The sequence below is a fragment of the Uloborus diversus genome, chromosome 7 (genome assembly GCF_026930045.1).
Source record: "Uloborus diversus isolate 005 chromosome 7, Udiv.v.3.1, whole genome shotgun sequence".
Classification (NCBI taxonomy): Eukaryota; Metazoa; Arthropoda; class Arachnida; order Araneae; family Uloboridae; genus Uloborus; species Uloborus diversus.
The window spans coordinates 90,968,299-90,991,702 of NC_072737.1; the positions used below are offsets into that span (position 1 = coordinate 90,968,299).

The 23,404-nt window shown below is 34.8% G+C and overlaps 1 protein-coding gene across 1 annotated transcript in view; it reads left to right on the top strand.

Annotated features, from left to right (window-relative positions):
* The window catches only part of LOC129225663 (monocarboxylate transporter 12-like), a 43,522-nt gene extending 20,396 nt beyond the window's left edge, over window positions 1-23,126 (top strand). Inside the window, exons 4-8 of the mRNA XM_054860139.1 lie at window positions 1-28; window positions 9,336-9,730; window positions 13,835-14,181; window positions 15,917-16,042; window positions 20,810-23,126. The exon at window positions 1-28 is cut by the window's left edge and continues 289 nt beyond it. Of these exons, the coding sequence (XP_054716114.1) occupies window positions 1-28; window positions 9,336-9,730; window positions 13,835-14,181; window positions 15,917-16,042; window positions 20,810-21,000 (1,087 nt within the window). The 3' untranslated portion in view covers window positions 21,001-23,126. The remainder of the gene's footprint in view (window positions 29-9,335; window positions 9,731-13,834; window positions 14,182-15,916; window positions 16,043-20,809) is intronic.
* Window positions 23,127-23,404: the final 278 nt, after the last annotated feature.

Consider the following 23,404-nt stretch of genomic DNA (forward strand, 5'->3'; position numbering starts at 1 on the left):
AGCCCAGATGTCCGTCAGTATGCCAGAGGTGGGTCTGCAATTTATTTATTTAATTCAATTTTCTGCTGTGAGGGAATACTGTTTGCCCCTGTTAGTCATTGAATTGGAAAACGGACAGTTAGGACGTGTCTGAATGAATGAGAAAAAAAAATTGATGCCCGTGTTTCGTTCATTTTAATGAGGCAGCTTAATTTAAAGGCTAATACAAATCTGTAATGGCAGTACTGGCATGCCTGAAAAGAAATATATTTGTCAGTCAAAATAAATTGTACTCCACTAATTGTCAGTGCTTTTACGCCTTAAAAAAATAAATAAATCCATAGAAAACTCAAGCTATATCACTAATTGTGGTTTTGACAATAGGAAAGGGCAGTAAGTCCAAAAAACGGAACATACTTGCCTACTTGATACATCCAAACAACAGATGTATCCTAATCTTCAAGTTTATAAAAACTATATATGACAAAATTCAACCTTATTTGTAAAATGTATAGGAGTATTCTTGTCATCTAAAACTTTATAGAAAGACGACTTTGAATAGTTTTAATATCTCCTTAAAAAATCAGCACTTATGATTTATCCTCATTCCTATGTCAACATTTCAATTATTTGTAATGTCACCAGGAATTAACTTTCAACAAAAGTGCGCTTTGCTACCGAGGGGTGGTAAAGCGCAGTATCTGCGGAAATGAGTTTTTTTAGATATGTGAAGAAACGCGTTTTGGATTCCATGCTAACAGTAGGGAAATGATGGAACTGAACGTTTTTTTTTTTTCGTGTTTTTTTTTTTTAAATAAAACAAAATAAGCCAGCGGTTCCCAACCTTTTGAAAGCTATTACCCAAAGAACAAGTTATATGTTTGCAATTACCCTCAAAGAAATTTTGTCAAAAAAGTCGATTACCATAAATTTTGAAAAATAAACACTTTTAATTAATTATAATGATTCAGCCAAGGAAAATATCTGTTTTTAAGTAATCTGTTTTTAGATCAAGAAGTAGTCAATGTGACGATTGATATTGCTCAGTTCTGACAATTTTTTAAATATTTGATATAGTTTCGGTCTATGCAGATAGTTAGTCGTGCTCTAAGTTACCCAAAGTTTTCTAGTACACTAACTTTTATTCACTAATTGTCAATGATTACCGATTCGGTAGTTTAATTTGGTGCAGAGAATTTAGTTTAGTAACCGAGCAATAAATGATCTTTAAGCTTTGAAAATAAGATTTTCCCCTTTTGAGGGTAGTTACCCCCAGGTTAAAAACCGCTGAAATAAGCAAACGTGCAGTTCTGCTAATGCAGCAAAAATGGGAAAAAAAAAAAAAAAAAGCTGCTACGCTTTACCTTCCCACGTCATTATAGTCTTCAGAACGTATTTGCATACGTTAATAGTCTGAATTCTCTTCAAAAATGCAAAAATTCAGCGAAATTTGAAAAGTAGCGCAGGAGCTGCTATACCTTATTATCACTCAATTTAAGCATTGCGTGAAAATACAAAACTGACGCTCAAGTTTCCTGGATCATAGACATCGGGAAGAGAGTTCCATGAAAGAAAAAGAGATTCGGAAACGGTAATCTTGTTGCTGTTTTCCTTCAGGAGAAAGGGTGGCATTGGATAAGTGCCAGCATCACATCCATCCGTCAAGTCGAAGAGCGAATAAACAGCATCGGCCTCAGTTTTTCCTCCGCTCGCAAATGCGACACTTGTTTACTTCCTCACAAGACAGAGAAACTAACAGTTATAGATAACAAGAATTCCGAAGATAGCCTTTAATTTTCGCTTTTTATTCGTTCAGATTGTCAGTCTGCTGGGACAAACAGTTAATGACCAGGCTCGTTACCATGTTTGTAGAAGAAAGCAAAATAAGCGATTAAAAACTATTTTGTTTGTGAACGTAAACATTACCAAAAACGATGAAGTTCTTTTACGATTAGTAATTCCCAAAATCGGACGAAAATTCTCGAAGATTTTTCTAACAGCAAAAAAGGGTAAATTTCTGCGATTCCTGCAGTGTTGCCGTACATTCTAGAAACTTAACTGTTGTAATTTGACTTAATTTAAATGCTTGCAGGAGAAAAATATGATCACAAAAATATTGACTGAAAAATATTTTACAAAAAACCCAGTGGCTAATAAATGTAGCGCTTCATGCTTCCACGCAGGGTTTGATTCACGAGTTGTGCACAGTCGACTCAGCCTTTCTTCCCTTCAGTTGGTCGATAAAATGAATACCAAGTGTGCTTGGGAACTAAACGCTGGAGGTTCCACCATCAGCTGACCACTTAAGCGTAATTCACATATCGTCCGCACGTCACATCAGCGGCAATTTTTTTCTTCTTAAACCAGTTTTCGGTCAGCGTTTCCATGACAGCAAGCCGCATTGCACGGAACCCATCAACGTGACGAGAAGCTAGATATTTGAAGTCCGTCCAGTTGTGAGGGGCATTTCATTGGTCTCCACAAGACGAGCGCGCTATTTCCATTGGGTGCATGTGCTTTACGTGCGTCCGCAATATATAAATATGCTTCTCCCCTTCCGGAAAACGTACGTCTGTCTGTTTAACGTGGCGAACGTGACGTGCGGACGATATGTGAATTACGCTTTAACTGCCTTTGCACCACATAGCCTTCGGACACGAAAACTGATATAGGCACAGTAGGCCTAGGCCTCCATAGGCACTTCTGCCACAGAGTAATATTTTAGATAAACTTAAATGCATCTAAACCACAGTATTTGAAATAATATAGCCCATTAATTCACCCTTTTTTTCCCCTTAATTTCCACATTTCATCAATAATCAATATTGCATTAAAATATTGAACGGACGCATTTGAAGCTAAAATTAAACTCATTGTTTCGTTCTACAGCATTGAAGAATGCAATTTGTTGTATAGGTAAATTTCGCTCACTTTCCGTGCAGCGCAAAGAAAATAAATCTGATCAATTGGCAGCATCAAAAGACAGTTTTAAGGGGTGAAAATTAACTTTGAAATGAAAATTTAAGAAATGAAGCATTTCATTAAATTCTAGCGCATAAAATCTGTAGCGAAAGCGTAGTTGCTATATTGTGACATTTTAGTTTTTTTTTTTTGCTTTACCCCTACGTGTGTACAAAATGTTTTACACCTCCTATACTCAAAATGTTTATTGTTTTGTTTTAGAAGTATGTGTACGAGATATTACGGGAATCTAAATGTTTTAACCATAATGCTTAAAACTTTATTAAAGAATTGAATCTCTGTATCCCAGAGAAAGTAAGAGGAAAAACATGTTAAATTTAGGAAAAATAAATCTTAGACTCTGTTTTAAAGATTTTACTTTATAATTTGCGTTTTGCAACAGGATTCAATGATTAAAATATATAAGAATCAACTAACAAAACTTAAGAAACACTACCATCACGGTTGGTGTAATTTTACGCGGCTCATTTAATTGTGGAAATATATGGTGTCTAAAAGTCGAGGAAGACCTTTCCACCATTGTTGGATTATGAAATATTTATTATATGAGGAAATAATTACTGCCACATAACTTTTACATCCATAATGCAGGTCAAATCGCAATATTTAAGAACTCAATATAAGGCATCGCATCTTAGATCTACTTTTTTCTAAGCTGTAAGCCTTGGGGAAAAAATTGTTTGTTAGTTTGAGATTAATGAATTTTAATGTTAAATTCGTTTTAAAATTTTCCAGTTTATTCAGATAACGCATTATTACCGAAAACGTGGTGGATATCAATGAAAAATAAACATTCTCACACTTCTGAATAGTCGATAGTGTCCTTGTCTTCATCAAGAATTCATGAAAATCGAGTTGTTTCAGCTGTGCAAATAATTGTTGCTGATCATCACTCTTTTATCTCATGATCTGTTACCTCATGATCCCGAAGGCCTTCTAGAAGTAAAGAGCAACGTTTTCTCTTAAAAATGCTGTTTATAATATTTTTTATATTTCAGGCATTTTTCAGATCTAACGCATTTGGGGCATTCCACGGTATTTTTGACATTATGTAGAGTCCGTAACGTGAACTTTTTTTGCCATAACTTTTTAATTTACCGTTTGATTTGCAAATTATTTTAATTTGAGCTAGTGTGTTGGTAGGAAAAGATCAAAATAAAATAATATGCTAATCAAACAGTAAATTAAAAAGTTATGGCAAAAAAGGTCACGTTACGGACTCTACATAAATGTCAAAAATACCGTGGAATGCCCCATTTAGTTAACAATTTGGGTTATGCCCATTTTTATGCTTTACTGAGCTCGTGCTTAGTCACTAACAATTGTCGTGGTTAATATGAAAGTGGCATCAGTTATACAGTCGAGCTCGCTTGTAACGAGTGCGATATTTCCTCGTTATAGCCTAGTACTCGTATGGAACGAGTTGGTGAAAAAAATCATAAGAATTCATCCATATTTGCTTTCTTTCTTTTTCTATACCAGAATCCGAGCAAAAAAGTTGGTTGGTTAATTCGTTTTGAACTGGCTTATGTCCTGTTACTGTTTTCGAGGAACAATCAAGTTCCTTTTTAAAACTCCAAATTGGGATACTTCCCTATTATGCTTTAATTTTTATTAAATATGCATGCCCACAAAATTTTTTATCAATTTTTACGGGGTCATCTATATCATTTTTAAAGAAATTTTTTGAAAGGAAAAGTCCCTTCCCCAAATGCGGTTGTTTCCTTCAGTCAAAAGGACTACTTTTAGTCAAAGAAATTGATGGAATAAGCAAAAAAGAAGAAGAAAAAAAAAGAACATGAAGCCAGAAAAAACTTTTATTTCCCAATAGTTTTCTTTTATTTATCATCTCCAATTTTCGAAACAAGGCGTGGTCTTTATGACGTCACAAGTGATGTACTTGGGCGTGCTACTCCATTGGCGCCCTGAATGTTTACGCATTGTTAAAAAAAAAGGTTGCTATTAAAAAGTAATAGCAATCATAATGAGAATTTTGCATGAAGGCTTTTCTGAAGCAAGCATGAAGTTCATTAGTATTATTGCGCTATAATATTTTCAGCTTCATCTAATGCTAAAACATTGCGCTGTGCGCTGATGGCATTAGTGAATGGCATTTCATCACTAGTGATGTTATGAGCAGAAGCGTAAAAAATAAAATTGAGTCTGAGAACCGGTTAAAATATATTTTTAAAAATACTAAAATTTGTCAAATTATTTTTAAAATGTTTAAAACTTATGTTTTTAAGCATGCTCTTTCAGGAAAAAATACTTTTATAATTTCGGAAACAACCCACTCGTTCACTAACCCAAACTGCTATTCAGGTGTGAAGGAAAGCGGTGTAACTCAGTTTCCATGTTGTTGATTAGACCATCAGTCAGAATTTTCTGCTAATGGTTTGAGCAGGAAGAAGGTTCATGAAATAGTGACAGCTTGTGACGAGGGGTAGGTTGGAGATCACAAGAACTGTGGCATCAGGACTAGAGAAAAAGGCAAAACTTTAAAATTTGAGGTAAAACTTTCATATTTCAGTCTCTCGTGACCTCTCCTTCATCAATTGTGTTTATTTCGGAGAATTAGTTAACTTGTTTTAATGTTTGAACTTCTAATGTGAATAGGATTGAAAGGTAATGGGGGAATTTCCTTTCCTCTCGGTCCTTCGTCCCCCGCCCCTCACTTCAACGCAGCAACTGTCATTTTGGGATACAAACCGACCTTAATTTGGTGATTGAAAATGTTTTGCGCATCAAAAATCGTTAATTACGCATTTCACATTCATAAGATTTCCCCTTCATGCAAATAACCTTCAAGTCAATTGTCGATCGAGTCATTGGACTGAAAGCTGAAGATTGTTTACGTTTTTGAGTCAGGCCGGCAATTAAAGTGTTGAAGTGTCCGCTCCCAAGGCCCTTTGGTAATCTGTTTTTCAGAGCCAGATTATGTAATCAGGGCGATTTGGCTCATTAATGTCTACTACAATAATAAAATCTCAACGCAGTTGTTTTTCTGATACTGGAAACCGACACATCGCATTCATGGCAAATATTTTGATGAATGCTTTAAGGTAAATAAAAAAAAATCTGCTTGTTTTACCATTTTATCTTGATTATTTTCAGCGAATTAAGCTTAAGGAAAATAATCAAATGTGGGAGTGAGAAGCAAAGGGAAGTAAATGGACTTTTTTAGAGGGGGTCCGAGACATATTTTGTAAAAAAAAAATATTGAACAGTTTAGAATTTTAAAATCTTTTGCATTGATTCACCGTCTATTTAATAAGCAAAATCATAACATGAATGTTTTTAAAAAAATTATTCAAGTTTAATTAATTTTTTTAAACGAATGGAGTTGCCTTAAATCGCTAAAACTCAAAATATTCTTTGTACATTTTCAAATCCTTTTCAAAAAATTATGCACAAATATCTAAGCTCTAATTTTTATTCGGCAATTTAAAAAATATTAATTCAATAAAAATATTTGAAAAAAAATTGCGGAAAATTCTAAGATACTTTTTTTTAATCACATTTTTTGCAATATACGATTCCTCCCCCCCCCCCCACAAATTTTCCGAATAAAAATTAAAGCAAACTGTTTGAAAAAGATATGCCCCAAATTTCGTTACTCTTTATCTTTATCAGTTCCTCACTTATGAGAGTTTGAATGCAAAAAATCGGGAAAAATTGCATCATGGAGAAGAACATGTTTAAAGTTTTAAAGTTAAAAATAATATTAATTACATGCATGCAACAAAAATAATTATATCTTTCGTTCTTACTAAGATAGAAACAAGATTCAAACATCGTTTTAAGCAGAAAAAACGGAGAAGTTTTTTAAATAGTAAAAAAAAATGTAAAACATGACGATTTCTGTGTCCTGGACCCCCTAAAGTTTTGAGTAAAACACGTGCATTCAAACCTTAGGGTAGGATTCATTGTAAAGTTTTTCTAAATCATGCTGAATAGCACCATCCACCAGGGCTACAAGTACCGTCTCTCGCTCAAAAAGAGAGGAGAGTTTCTCCTACCACGTGTACTCGTTATATGAAAATTTCAAAATTTGACACTTATACTTCTTTGTTTTAAGGCGCTTAAAATGTGAAATTTTCAAATTTGCTCACTAGATGTCAAATATTTTTTGAACACTTAATTTGTATTTTGCTTCCCTTCCTTATGTTTAGCTGTAGTACAAATAATTTTAAATTTAAAAAAAATGGCAAAATGTCACCTCTTTTATTTAAACAAGGATTTAAAAAATATGTATGTATATTTGCGGTTTGACAATCAAAAATTATTATTACCATTCTTTTTTTCTTAATCGGGCTGTATACTAACACCTCACCTTCAACCTAGCCATTAGCGCCTTGAGAACTTTAACACCAAATTTATCACCAGATGGATAAAACTGGTCTCTTACGATGCAAAATTGCATTTGAGATTTTATTTAACTCGCAGCATTCAAGTTAAAGAATACTCAAGGGATCTTGGACACGTCACATAATCATACGAATTGGGCGGTGACGATTTTCAGCATCTTTTTTAATTCACCTACTACTATCTTCCAACCGCTTCTTCTTCAGAAGTTTTAATAACGTTATGAATTAAGCGTCTATAATAATGGGGTCGTTTCCTATATTTTAAAAGTATTTTTTCTTAAAAGAACATGCTTAAAAACATAGGATCTAACCATTTTTTAAATAATTTGTTTAAGTTTAATATTTTTTAAAAATTACTTAAATCGGTGATTTTTCATTGTTTACATTTCTTGCCGATGACATCACAAATAATGAAATGCCATTCTGTGTTGCCATTCACAGAGCAAAATATTTAATTCGCATCTTTACTCACATGTATTGGCAACGATATGGTTGATAGCAAGCGTAGAGCGCAATTTTAATTCGCTTCTTGATTATCATAACGTGGAAACGCGGTACAAAGATGCGCCAAAAGCATCATTTGTGACGTCATCTAGACCACGCCTTGTTTGAAGAATCGGACATTTGAAAAAATTAATTAAAAATAACTGTTGGGAAAATGAAAGAATTTTCTGGGTCCATGTTATTTTTTTTGCTTATTGTATCAATTTCAGTGACTAAAAGTACTACTTTTGACTGAAGGAAACAACCCCATTTTGAAACTTTATTCTTGGAAATTTCCGTCATTTTACTCTTTATATTAATATTATGTTCACCAGTTTGAAAATTTCAGAAAGACTGTTCTTAGTTCATATCATGTTTTCCCTAAGAACATCGTTCCCCCCTTATGGATCGACTTTCAATTGATTTACCTTTACTGGTAGCTTGCTAATTTGTCATGAGGTTGAGCATTATATTTTCCAAATAGATTCACTATTCCAGTACTTACAATTCGTCGCTAAAAAGGCGAATGGGCGTAGCTCAAAAAAATTGAAAAATGGGTTATGACCACCACAGAAATGTCCAAAGTCGATTTTATAATCTGACCAATGGGCGTATCTCTACAATAAATAGCAAAAAAGTTACAGTCCCTCACACTGGTGGCGGTTTTCAAGCGATACAATAAACTGGAAATCTTTAAATCGGTTTCCTGCAAAATGCTTAAAAGTGAGATACTCCCATTCGTCTTTTTAGCGACGAATTTTTTCCTGTCTAGTCATTTTATTTTTGCGTCTTTTGCAGAACGTTTTGACATCGCTCATTCACATTTTTGCTTACACATCATATTTCATATTTTCCGTCATATTGTCTTCTCAATCAGTAGTACTGTTGCCAAAAAAGGAAGAGGGGCAGAGGGAAGGAAAAAAGAAAACACTGCAATAAACGGTCAAAAATCGGGTACGTTTACAGTAAGTCTACTGAAACACGTCCTGTTATCACGATGAACAGTACAAAATTCTTCAATGTCCTTTGTTCTGATTAAAAAATAAACAGCGAGTCATAGAAAAAGCAATGTTCAAAATGGCAACCGAAAATTTCAGCAAGATGAAAAAATTATGCTTGTGAAAAAATATAACTTTAAATCAATAAATATTAACCTCTAGTGAATTGTAAAAAAAAAAAAATCTGAAAATCTCTTGGTTAACTTTTGCATACTATCTCAACTGGAGAGTCTCTCTCTCTATTCAAATACAATGACTTTTTTCTACATTAGAGAAATTTTTAACTGAATCAATTTATTTATTTATTTTTCAACATTTTCAGCGCAAAATAATGTCGTTATATTATTTCTCGCTGATAAAATTGGAGTGCACTGAAAGGGTTTTATTAGAAGATACTTTTTTTTTTTTGAAATTCTCTGTCTTATAGCACTCAGTCTATACTGGTGTGACCAGTGCATACAGTAATAACTAACTATCAATGCAGTAAGTTACTGTCAGTACATTTAAAATATTATTCTCCTTTCAGCTTTCATGTAGTTTGGGAAGCAAGTTTTCCGAAAGCCCAAACACATCAGAAGACAATGACAGTCCTCCTCCATCGTACAGTGACGTCATTGGAACAGACATATTTTTTGCTCCTCCTGCAACATCATCACTCCAAAAATTGCCGTCATTGAATCAGTTAAAACCATCACACTCATACAAAAGTGTCTCTTTTCTTCGCCCCATGAATCCTCGATTCGGAGACCTATCCCGTCCATTTTATCGTCAGGACATTTTGTACAGCGCCAGCCTTCTCAATTTGCCAGAATTCAAAAAGTCGCAACAGAACATGGCTGTATACTCTGCAAGCATCACAAAAATTCCAGAACAAAACGAGGAACGGTCTTGTCTTTCCTTGGCAATGAAAGATACTTTCAGGTAAGTTTTTGTGTGGTAAAGTTACTTAGTACAGTCGAGAATTTTAAATTACACAGCTAAGGGCTCCCTGAACTTAAATTTTTGGGAGGGTGGAAATTCTCAATCAGCCGAATGAAACTCCAAATTTTGTCAAATGATGAGAATTTTGTCGGATGGAAATGATTTTTTTTTTCATCCCTAAAGATTATATGGTTATGCTTCGGCAATTTTATCAGCAATGACAGTACTGCACTGATGGCTCAAGATATCGAAACAAATGATCGGCTTGCTTGATGATCGGCTTGGTTTTTTGTTATAGCATGGCAGCATCTCGCTCAGCCTGGTTTCTCTGTAGCTCAGTATCGCATCTCAGTTTTCACATTTCGGGGAACAACGTAGATCTACCTCCTTGTGGTGCATCCTGGCCAATGCTTTGTCGGCTTAATAATCTGCAACTTTGGCAATGGGTCCTTTCCTCGACTCTGCGAAAACCGTTACCGGGAGCCCAGGGTCTTAGCGGGCTAAACAAGTTACTTTGTTACTTTTTTTTCCCTAAGTTTGTGTTTTTATTTTATCTTAATTGTAACCTGCCACTGGAATTATAAAAAAGTACACTTTTCAAGCTCATTTGAGCTGGCACGAGGTGCCTTTGTGAATCGCTGGGTTTTAAGTGGGCTCGAATTTTATATGAAAGGCAGAAGGGCAATATCGATCAACCATTCATGACACTGCTGGTGTTACAACTGGAGCAGATGGCACTCTAAGATAGTGCTGTGCCCCTTTCATGATTGGATGGCCACAAATTTCTAACATTATCGCGGAAAAAATAACTCATTAGTTTTTAAATCATTGCTGTATAATAAGGATGCCACAATGCGACTGTAGGTCACTAGATCTCTAGCAGGAGATTGGTGTTTTCTCAAGTTTAAAAATTTGAATGAATCAAATATAGTAAACAAGAACTTCTATTTTTTTTTACTACCCGTTTTGTAAAGTTACTAAAAACATAATTGTTTAAAAAATATTATTTTGATTGTATGTCAAACATCGATAAAAGGAAACTCTTAAAAAAAAGGACTTCCCTCGTATTATGCGTTTTATCAGTTAATTTACGAAAGATCTTGATGACTTCATGCACATTATAACAGTTGAAACAGACGGATGCTTACTTTTCTTCAGACCTCTCACTATATTAAACACACTATTTGTGTTATTTAAGCCTAAAACTTAATAAACTATGAGAAAAAGTATAATGGAAGACTTTTTAAATTGCATGTTTGCATTTTTTTTAATTATTATTTTTTAATACAAATTTTTAAAACATTCTGACGTGAAGGAGGGAAACAAGAGGCGTTAAAAAAATACCTGAGAAGCAATTACCAAAAGTTAATGAAAATGCAACCACAATCCACGTTTAGCCAGTGTGTTGAATCTGTTAAAACTACCAAATGAAAAAAAAAAATCATTTTTTATTAACCGACTTCAAAAAAGGTTTATTCAAAAAAGGCATAAATTATGATTTCGTCACGCGGCTTTTTATGTATGTTTTTATATTATTCCAAGACTACTGGACCGGTTTGAAAAATTCCTTTTTTGTTTGGAAGAGTATACTTCCCAGATGGTCCCATGGTAATTAGGTCTGGATCTGATAAGGGGTTTCTGAGAAATCTAAGAAACATTGAATTTCACACGTCGTGGATACGTAATCCAGTTTACGTCAGCGGACGGAATACGTCACAGGTCACGTGGTGTTTCGTGACCAGTGTATTTTCACGGCAAAGGTTTTGCCTTCGTCTTGAACGGGAATTCTCGCGGCATATGGATGATTAATTTTCGCCGCCTGTTAATTTTTACTTATAGGTGTTACCAATGTTTAACTACGTATAAAAGCAGTAAATCAAATATATTTTGCTACTTTAAGAGCTGAATCAATAACCTTAATATTATTTTAAACTAAAATAACTTAATTTATTCATTAAAATGTTTTTTTTTTTTTTATAATTCAGTTTTTAAACATATTTAGTGTTCAATCCAAGGGAAATTGGATTCAGAACACCCCTCTACCGAGGATTTAACTTATATAATAATACTAACTGTACCCGCACGGCGATGCCCGTGCTAAGAATTTAAAGGAAGTCCGTTGAATAAAAAAAAAATCTACTCCCTTCCAACCCGCCCCCTGTTTTACGCGAAGTTTGACGCCTACGGCGGCTGTTTAAATAAATTTGGGAGCGGTATTAATTAATCAATATCTATCTTTTCGTATTTTCAATACCTATTTCCAGAAATCACGGTACATCTAGGACAAAAAGGAAATCCCGTATCCCATCCGAAAACATTTAAATGATTCCAACTAAATACTGAATCCAGTCTATACTTTTCATAAGAAATGATATGCCTCAATTGTTGCATTTCTGCTAATGCTCGTTCATCGTGAGGTTTAGTTAAAAGTTTAAAGGGTTCTAAATCAGATCGAGCTATTACTTCAAGTCTTGACTATGCTGAGAACTACGTATACTCATCCTTTCGCAAAGTTCTATTTTCCAAAATCTATAACAACTTTATCGAGGGTTGTTGTGAAACATAATTTACAATTTACAATGTTACAATTTTAAAATTTACATTTTACAATTTTAAACTTAAAGCGATTTCTGTTGTTTTTTTTAGTGACTCGTGCATTTGCTTTCGGAAAGCAAACTTTGATAAGTTCGAACTAATAATGAAGACAAAATTTTTTTGTACATAGTTGCGCATCTGAAAAAGTCTTTCTTCACAGTCGTCGGAAGTCTCCGAGATGCTGTGGTCTAGTTCTTTTTCTATCGTGCTCATCTTAGTTGTTTTCAGACTCATGTGCTCGACGTTTTCTTACTTGACATGTGCGTAAAAAAGGCCTCAACGTCATGTACCACACACTCTATCCTATGAACTTATTTTATATTTACACCACTGAAAAGCAAAAAATAAATCACTTTTAAATTAAAAAAGACCACCTTCAAAAAACACCAAGGAACTGAAAGGCAAAAAATAACCGATTACACTTATATACTATTTCCTATCCAAAACTAGAAATGAAATTTATTTTACAATTCCAGTACGAAAATCCACTAAACGCCCAATTATAAAACAAACACTGATTTTAATTACCATACGATGAATTATTTTAAATACCTAACTAATTATGTACGATCTCTTAATTTTTAATAACATTTTGAAGTCGGGGCCTCTTATAAATTACTACCTAACGTAATTGAGTAGGTTTAGTTTTAAAAACTAATTTCGTGTTTAGTTAAATTATTGTTTAATTCAGGATTCGGTGGGATGTCAGTTACGTTAGGTAGTAGCTTATAGGAGGCCCCGACTTCAAAAGGTTATTAAAAATTAAGAGATCGTATGTAATTAATTAGGTATTTAAAATAATTCATCGTTTAGTAATCTAAATCAGTGTTTGTTTTATAATTGGGTGTTTAGCTTAGTTGATTTTTGTACTGGAATTGTAAGGAAATAGTATGTAAGTGTAATCGGTTATTTTTTGCTTTTTAGTTCCTTGGTGGGGTTTTTTTTTTTTTTTTTTGGACAACCTTGTTTAACTGAAACGATTGCAGTTTTCTTCATATGCAGAATTATACTACTACCATTATAGGAACTGAATACACATAATACCATCATTCCTATTTACTTTTTATTTAGTTTATGTATCAGTCAAAGTCAATCCAAAGAACTTGTTTAGTTCCGAACTTAAAAACTGGAGCTTTCTCGATCGGCGTCAATAACTTAACTGGGCTTGTTGGCCGCAGTCAGGGTCGAAAAGAGGCCATGGCATCCTAGCAAGCTGACATAGCCTACTAGACTGACATGGTCTCTTGCCGGAGCTCGGTTCGGAATCGGATAGTATAAGTTTTATAAACTTGACGGGGAAGGGGACACTGTGACCAAACTGACAAGGCGCCATGGGCTCTCGACAACCCTGATCGTGATCCATTTTAAATGTTTCTTATATTTCGTATGACAGATTTAAGTCTTTTTTCAGAGCACACTTTGGGCTCTGAAATTCACTATCAGTGTTTAGTTTCATTTTCTGTACACAGGCAGTGACACATTAGTTTCAATTTTTTGAATCTCTTTCAGGCAAATGCTTGACACTTCCTTACTCCGAAGTCCGACATTCTTGTTGCTAGCTGCTGGTGGCTTTCTGACTTTGGCCGGATTCTTCATCCCGTTCATGTTTGCCATTGACAGAGCCGTACAAAGAGGGATTTCTGAGGAAGAGGCCACTTATCTGTTGCCAGTCATCGGCCTCACCAACACCGTGGGCAGAGTGTTCTGCGGATGGATATCGGACAGGCCCTCTCTAAATGCACTTTCCTTGAACAACGCTGCCCTAATAGTGGGCGGCCTTCTTACGATCATCAGTGCGTACCTGAACACGGTTGAGCTGTTACTTACTTATGGAGCCCTTTTCGGTTTTTCCATCGGTTAGTATTGCCGAGGTACTAATTACATTTTGTCTCAATCATAACCTCTGTGAAAACTTTTCTCACAGGACTAATCAATTTTTTGTTCTAATACTGTTAAGTCTGGTTAAAAAGTCGAATAGTTCAGTTAATTTTAGTATGGCACTAACGATTACCAGATTGATAGCGTCAAAAATAACATCATTTTGTAGTCGTCATTTGATGCAGGCAGAAGTTGAAGCTTTGTAATGAAATTACCAAGTGTATGACCCATTTCTAGTTTTTTGTCAATTAGAAATTACCGCCAAAGTACACGCAGTGACTTCTAATACTTTATGGGAAAAGTGAAACAATAATTTTTAACGTAAAAAATATTCCCTTTTTTTTTAATATCACGCACGCTACTATCGCTCTGCTATAGTTTTTAAGCAACCTTCCCGAATCATACAAGCACACAATCAAATTTTTTTTCTTTTTGAGGGCTAAGGAGCACAATATATCTGAAAACGTTCTGGTAGAAACTTGAAACTGTCATTCTTATGAGAATGTTCTTTTAAACAAGCCACGTCCAGGTTTGTACAGACATGCGGAGCGAGGACTCCACCTATGCTTCGGCTTATCATGGAACAATTGAGACAGTGAGAATCAAAGGGATGTAAGTGGACGTTTTAAATTTTCGATTAAAACGCGTTTAAAGTTTCAATATTTGTTAAGCTTTCATTGAAAACTTTTTCTAGATCACGCTGTATATCAGCAGTTAACAGAGCTACTAGCTTTGACCCAGAGTTTTTGTACCAAAACAGAGGGAATGGTCAATGGTCTCCTACTACTTGCACTGGTTATCTCCAAATTTTTAAATTTCGCACTTACATCCTCTTGCTTCTCATTGCCTCAATTGATTTTGGCATCACGAGTAAGGGAGGAGACGTCAAACATTTGACGCGCTTACGATGAGCACTTTGTTTGGATTAGCATGCGAAAGCTTAAAGTCCGTTTTGTAACTGACTTTCATTTTAATCTAGAAACGGATTTAGTGCCCAGAAGATTTCTTTTTTTGAATTGTAATCATAACCGGTAAAGGTTTTTCTTATGCTCCAGATCGTGAAAGCGAGCTTTTGCTGATTTTGCTTCTATTATCTTCAAAAAATGTTGGCGTATTAGTCCATTACAATTCCTTTGGGAATCGCACTTCTAATGTCAAAGTCTACAAACAGGAAATACACATTGTGTAACTTCCCGGCTAAAGCAGAAGAGATTCTTCGCTTGAAGATTTAATAGCGTGTTTCCCAAAACAGAAATATTAAGAGGAAATTACAACATTAGTTTTTCAAAAAAAAAAGTAAAGTAGAATAAATATGTTGCTTTGTTAATATAAGTTTAGCTTAGAATAATAAGCTTTCTTCTTATCAATTATAACTGAGCGGTTATATGTACTTTAATTAAATCCGGTTGAACATGAAAATAAATGTCTCGAGTTGTATTTCGATGTTCAATACTAGTTTTTAGAAATCTCCCTCCTCCTGCTCTGGAAGAACTACTGTTGATGCCTGTACTTTGAGATCGTAGTTGGAGAGAGGGTCAACCCCCCCCCCTCCTAATATATAACATACACCCACATTTACCAAGTTTTGTGTGTATTTGCGGATTATTTATGAACTGAATAAAATTGTTTAGAACATATTGTGAATAGACATAAATATAGACAAAGTTAATCAATATTAATTTGTGAAATTATGAAATGTTTCTACTATTATAGGTTGTTTCGCAACTCTGCGCTCTATTGTGATTGTTGATCTCTTGGGTCTTGAGAAACTGACTAATGCCTTTGGTTTGCTGCTGCTCTTTCAAGGAATCGCTTCCATCATTGGTGCACCTGTTGCTGGTATGTGAACTGATTTAAGCTTTTACATATTAAACAGTCAACTCAAGATCTACTCGAAAAGATTTTGATCGGAATTTTATTTTTCTAAAGTTTCTACTATGCAAAACGGTATACTGTAACAAAATGTGAAAAAGAATGTTATTTTTATGATTTTATGCACTTAAACTGTAGTAAGCTTGCTTAAATGTGGCGTTTACTCCCTTAATTTTTATGCAAAATTAGCTGGCTGTTTGAAGCTTTGCAGTTGTTTTACACGTTAGCCAGCAGTTAGCATAGGGGTTCATGGGTTTGGTGAAAAATTGCCAGATGTCTCCAAGGTTGGCGACTTTTCTAACTTTGCAGGCCGTCGTATATTTTCGAAAATATTCTCACCTATTAATCCGAGAATATAAATAGAGCTGACTCAGGTTTGAGGTTCCATGCCCAGTAGCAGAAACAGCACGACACTGCAACGTGCTTCACAAATTTTTAAGAAAGACTGCAGATTATTTCACAGTTAAGAGAGGAAAAGAATTCAGGTTTCTGCAAAAAACAAATTTTAAATTTTGTTTAGTGAAAATCTGTACCGTATTTTCAGGATTTAATCCATAGGTACCATATACTTGTAGTAGAATTTAATTTTTGGTGCTCTTTCAGTGCTGATTTAATTTTTACGGTTAATCTAGTACCGGCTGATCTTGCAGATTATTTTTTTATTTTTAATCAAAGTTAGACTGCTGAAAAAAAAATCTGCTAATGGGATTTCATGGTTAGTTCTCAGCAGTTAGTTTTTAGTCAGGTAGAGAGTTGTCCAAAACTGTTGCTTAGCTTCATGCTGAGAGCTGAACTCTGATCTTGTCATGGTGTTTTTTCCGTATTTCGAACTAAATGGGTACTAATTGTAGTGATTACGGTGTTTTATGCGATTCTTCTAATTGCTGGATAAATTTAGCAATTGTACAGATGTTTGTGAATGAAATTCCCAAACGAGGCGAAAGAAGATCTGTGATTCAGAGAAATCGTAGATGCCACTAAAATAAAACAATGCCAGTAAGATAAAATGTAAAAAAAAAATCAAGGAAACATAATCAAAATCGTTCCGTATGATTAAATGAAGCATTGTGAACTAAAATATATTGTGTGAAAGTGAAGAAAGCTAAGTGAAAATCGGAAAAATTTCCTTAGCATTTCAAAAATATGGCATTCAACGAATTAATTCTAGCGTAGGGAAGCTTTAAACATTTTAGTTCTTTGAACATTAACTTCGGCCGATTGAATTGACTCAGGGTTTTCGAAAGAATTTCATTTTTGATTAAAAAAAAACATCAGTTATTTTGGTTGGTGAAATTTATAGTTTTGGGAATATTTTTGCCCCTCAAAACAGAGAATTTATGTAAAAATTTCGCTTTAAAATTAAATTAAAAAAAAAGAGTAAAATCGATTTTTCAACAACTTCGCTATAAGGTGTACACGTCTGTGATCCTAACGAATTTTCTTTATTCACGAAGCTAATTATGTAAAAAGAAATGCGCCGAAAATGTACATTATTAGTAAAATTCGGAACTAGTGATTGAAAATGCAGCAAAGATGTATAAGGGTGATTCTCGAAAAAATGTCCCGTGCGTAACGCTAAGTTTTTTTTTACCTTTTCCAGCTAACCAAAGCCTTCAAAAAAAAAAAAAAAAAATGCTGTTGGGGAATAATGCATGCTTTAATACACTATCAAAGCATAATAGTTAATCCCAAATTTAATTAATAGTTACTTGAGTAAAATAAAAAACTTAGCTTTACGCACAGCACATTTTTTCGAAAATCACCCATCAGAAGAAAAAGAAAAAGAAACAAAACCTGATAAATGGTAGGAAATGCTATCAGTAGAGGGGAAAAAAACTCTTTTCAGTTCGAAAACGGAAAAAAAACCCCATAAAAATGAGCTGCAACAACCAAAATTGCAGTGAGCAAATAAATTATAGCTGAGACATCCTTTTTTTTCTTTTTATCGCGTATTGCAATCGTTTTAATAAACTTAGAAAGTTCAAACAAAGCTCGTCTTCCGTGAAAGAATGAAACTTTTAAACCAAAATGAATATTGGAAGATTTTTTTTTTGGCCCCAAATCGGCGAAGTGGGGAAAATATATAGCTCAAAATTGAAATTGAAAAGGAGAAAATTTAATTTAAAAATATTCTTTTTAAGCACATCTATGGCACAAATATTTCAAATTATATACGACAGGGGTTCTCAAACTGGGTGCCTCTGCACCCTGTTTTTTGTTTCACAAATACACTGCTTGACAATTGCTAATGAACAAGTGATTTATGCAAATTTGTATCTCAACCACCTGGCCAATGGAAATAAATTCAAGTTCAGATGGCGTGGTAGACCAAGACTCGTTATCTGTATAAAAGACAGTGCATACACGGTCAAGATTCGTACGAAAATTCACGCTGTTTCGTTTTTAACAAAAGTAGTGCTGGATGTTAGAAAAGGTTTTTCTCTGAAATTCTGTTTGGTTCTTGAAATACTTAAGAGTAAAATGTCAGCAAGACATCATTTGAGTATCTACGCTCATGGACGAGCGGTTGGACGACTGGAAGCAGGTCAAAGTGTCACCACTGTGGCTGCTGCAATGGGTGTATAAAAAAGTGCCATCTCCCGATTAAAGGCGGCCGCTGAAGGTGGAAATGTTTTGCAAAAGCATGCCGAGGGTCGTGGTACGAGCACCATACCTTCAGAGGATCGCTATGTAGCCCTCGTGACAAAAAGGAACAGAAATTTCAATCTTGGACAGATAGCTGCAAATCTAACAACCGCTACCGGTACGCATGTTTCTGCAAGAACCATCTCACGGCGAGTAAACAATGTCGGTTTATATGCAAGGAAGCCCGTACGTTGCATCCAAGTTCAACCACGCCATCGTCGAGAGAGATTACGCTGGTGTAAGGAACATGTTGGTGGGATCATAAAAATTGGTCTAGAGGGATGTTCTCTGACGAGTCTCGTTTCAGTGTGATAAGTGATTCTGGTCACCAACTGCTGTGGAGAGAGCGTGGAACACGTTATGCACAAAAATTTGTTTGCGAACGTGATTGGTACGGCCCGGACGTTATGGTGTGGGCAGGCATCATGCACAATAGCAGAACACCGCTTCACATTTTTGAATAAGAAAGCGATATGTCGCAAATGCATTGCGAAGATGTTATGCTGAACCATGTTCGTCTTTTTAGGGGAGCTGTAGGTCCAGACTTTCTTTTTACGGACAACGATATACGGCCACACTGGAGTATTGAAGTATCAGACGCACTGCAAAGTGAAAACATTCTCTGTATGCAGTGGCCTGCTTACTTTCCCGACTTAAATCCAATTGAACTTGTCTGGGAGGCTCTTGGCAGACGTGTTGCGCGAAGAACCGTCCCTCCCAAAACAGTACAAGAACTCAAATCCACATTGAGAGAGTAGTGGGAAAACATCTCCCAAGCACTCCTCAATAATTAGTGGTTAGTATGGAAAACAGATGTAAATTGTGCATCAGTGTCCTTGGTAATTATACATCATATTAAGGTACTCATGTCTCCATCATTCTGACCTAGATTACTTTTTTGTGGTTGTATGAAAATCATTTAAGTAGGATTATTTTTTATTTTTAAGTTTTTACTTCATTGATGCAGTAATATCTGTATTATTTTGTACTTATAATAAAGGCACATCCTCACTACTAACTGTATATTTCGTTCTGTTACTTTAATCATTATCTATTCTTAACTATTCCAAAAAACGTAATTGTTCCTTAGCAATTGTCAAGCAATGTATGTGAACATTTCTTGACGTGGCAGATAACAAGCCTAAAGGGTAATTCTTGTTTCACTCGCTGTAACATGCCACAATCAATGGTCGTTCATTTTACAACAAGATGGGGCAGCCCCCAGTATCTGACAGACATTCCCCCTGTCCTCAAAAACCAGCTTCATATTTATTGAATTTGACGAGATTCTGCTGACTACAATCACCGTTTTCCATGGCCGCCGAGCTCTCCGGACCTATCTCCAAGCGACTTTATTATGGTGTTACATCAAAAATTGTGAGTTCGTGCCCCATGGCCCACGTGATTTGCACATTTTGCGCCAAAAGATCACAATCGCATTTTCTAAGATTGATCGTGTCATGTTACAGCGAGTAAACAAGAACTAGACTTTCACTTGATATCCGCCGCAATACGATAGGTCCATATTTCGAACATTTTTAAAACGAAACTTGTACAGTTTCATTCTCCAACAAATTCAGTATTGTTGCTGTATTCATTCGTTTCAAAAAGACTTCCAAACCCCGGAGTGATTTGTGATATGTATGTATATAATGGGGATAGACTAGGGTGCCGTGAAAAATGCCAATTCTTCAAAGGGTGCCGCGAGTCGGAAAAGTTTGAGAACCCCTGATATGCGACTTTTTTCCCTCTTCTTAAAACTCAAGAAGAAAAAAAAAGAGGTTGAACTGCTTTCGATCTTCAAATATAGTGTGACTTGATAATTGTGATAAGTTAAGCTTTGACCTTAATAATGCTTATGTCTATTGGGGCGTTCAGTGCAAAACAGACGCGTTATTGGTGCAGAGTTTGAGTTGGAATGCTTTAACAAAACTACTACGACTGTAACCTAACTAAACTCAGCGTTAATTGCCCATTATCCCAAGAAGAGGTAAACATTGTCAAGGTCATAGCTAAACTTATCAGAGCCCCGATATAATTTCTATTACTATTTTCATTTCATATTTTAATTTTTTGATGTTGTTCCAGGAATGTTCTACGATGCAACAGGAAGTTACGATGCATCTTTTTACATATCCGGATCACTGATTCTGCTGTCCGGAATATTAGGCTTGCCTTTGTCCAAACTGTCCAGCTGGGAGAAGAGGCGTCAAGCAGCAAGATGCCGGCAGTCTTACGTCGTATCTTCTGACTGCACAGAGGATGCAGTATCTGTGTGACAGTGGTTAACATAAACAATTGCCAAAAAACTTTACATTCACTAGTACTTCCTGTGTGCATTTGTTTCATCGTGAATGAGCCAAACCTCTCATCGGAATTGAATTTTTTTCTTGCTCCAAGCTTGGATAAAAATTCATGTCGCAGGCCTTCATATGGCACGAAATATGTTTCACATAGTAACATATTAAAATTGCAGTATTCTTTTTCCACATGTGTTCGCAGTTCTAGAGCTTGGATATGCCACTTTGCGATTATTTAAGAAATTAGCCAAAGAGGTTCCAGTTTGGTGCAGACGTTTGGCGATGTCTGAGTGGACAGCTGAAAGTGGATGAGTGTTTGTTTTACCATCTTTAACAGCCATTGTTCAGAGACTACAGCGCCTCTTTTAGTTTATTTTAAATACGAATTGAGGTACATTCTGTTCAAATCATTTTCAGAGGATGAAACTGAAATAGCTATTCATAGTGGCACATTGCTTTTAAATTATCAGTACTGAAAGCAGACGAACGTTGCAACGCCGTAATTGCGTTTCTTCATCCTGTACCTATTTAAAATAGCAATGGATCAGTTGTATTAAGCCGGAAGAGTACATATCTGGCATCAATCGCACAACCTCAAAGTGCAATCATTGTTTTGTTTACATGAAATGGTTTACATGATAAATATGTTGCTCTGAAGATAATAAATGGAAGATGTATTTGTAAAGAGACGTTTTGCAAACTGAAAGTTTAGAAGTAAGGTAACAAACCGTAAACAGACGTACTATAAGTTGGAGCTACCTCAAACTATTTCTTATGTGAAGCGAGACATTTCAATTATGAACTAATGGAAGTGATTTATGTTCTAGAGAGTGTCGAATGAAGTGCAAAGTAAACAAGATTAATTAGTTTTAAAATATGAAGAATGCAGCTTTGTATCCAATCATAAATATGTGTTGCCATAAAAATATTAGTTTTGTTAGAAGATAGATTACAGTATATCTTTTTTGTAAAAAAATAATTTAGAACAAGTTCAATATTTGCTCAAAAGAAAAAAAGAAAAGATAAAGAAAAAATGATAGAAAAGAAAGAACGAAAGAAAGAAGCAAAAGAAAAAGAAAAGCTATATTGATATGTTCGAGGATATTTATGAAGTTTTAAATGTCTGTAGAACTACAATAATCAAGCCTTGAAAAAACATTTTATTTTTAGAGTAATAAGTTTCTATGATTGATTATTTACGCTGATGACTACTATCATGAGCAATTTCTCTCAAACAGATCTTAAATTTAATTCATAATATATAGCTCTTAGAACATGAACAATTACGAATGTGCCATGAATTACCCTTGTGCTTGAAAAAAATAAATAAGTAAAACAACATAAAAAAAAGTAAACTTTGCAGGAAAACTGCATTTACGTGTTTCAGGGTTTCAAGGAATCCTTTTTTTCAAAGGAAAAAAAGTGAGCTTTTTGGATGCAAAGACATCCGATAAAGGTCAAGCTTTTATGTTATTGGCCGGGGTTTGGGTTGGAATGCTTTCGCAAAACTACGACGAAAGAAGCCCAACTCAACTCAGCGCCAATTAGCCTTCTGTATTACCCCCAAAACAGGTAAATCTTATCAAGTTTATGTCCTAACTTATCAGAGCCACACTATAAGACTATTGTTGTAGACTGAAGATATTATGCTTTGTAGTTAATGCGACAGTCTTATGCAATTTTGGAACAGAAAACGTCCTGAGTTCACAGATAATAAAAACAACGAAATCTAGTCGAAAATGAATCATTCACACCATTTTTTTTCCAGAATACCATAAGATATCATAACAATCAATATTTTGTGACAAATGGAATGTTATGTGCTTATGCTAAGCACATAATTATACATTGTTTCTTAGAGTGAACTTAAATCCTTTTTATATTTTGTAAAACTTAAAAATGGAAGAGGTTCTACTCAAATAAAATTTTGCATCTAAACTTTCCTTCAACTGTGATATATTCAGTAAAAACTGAGAGCATTTTAAAGGAAGACAGTTTTTAAAAACCTTCATAAAAAACAAAACTATTTTCACTTTTATATGTGATGAAAAGGGGCCAACATTTTTTGAAATATGAATAAAGTGTACATCATCGATCTTTGTAAATAAATGCTTTTTTATTTATTTTGTTATCTTTACTTTTGATACAGCGACATAAAAGTTGTGAAGCAGAAACTTTCTATGGGGTTCGCGGGATTGGTTTTGTAAGTTTAAAAAGAAAAGGCATCACTTTTTTAATAGTAAATTAGTTACGTCACCCAGCGTTGCACGGGCTACTTCAAAAATGAAAGGGCCATTCCACGAAAAAGTCAACCCTTTAGTCCCGCACGTGACGATTCATATATTTCATTAAAAAGTAACATAATTTTATAGAGTAATGATGA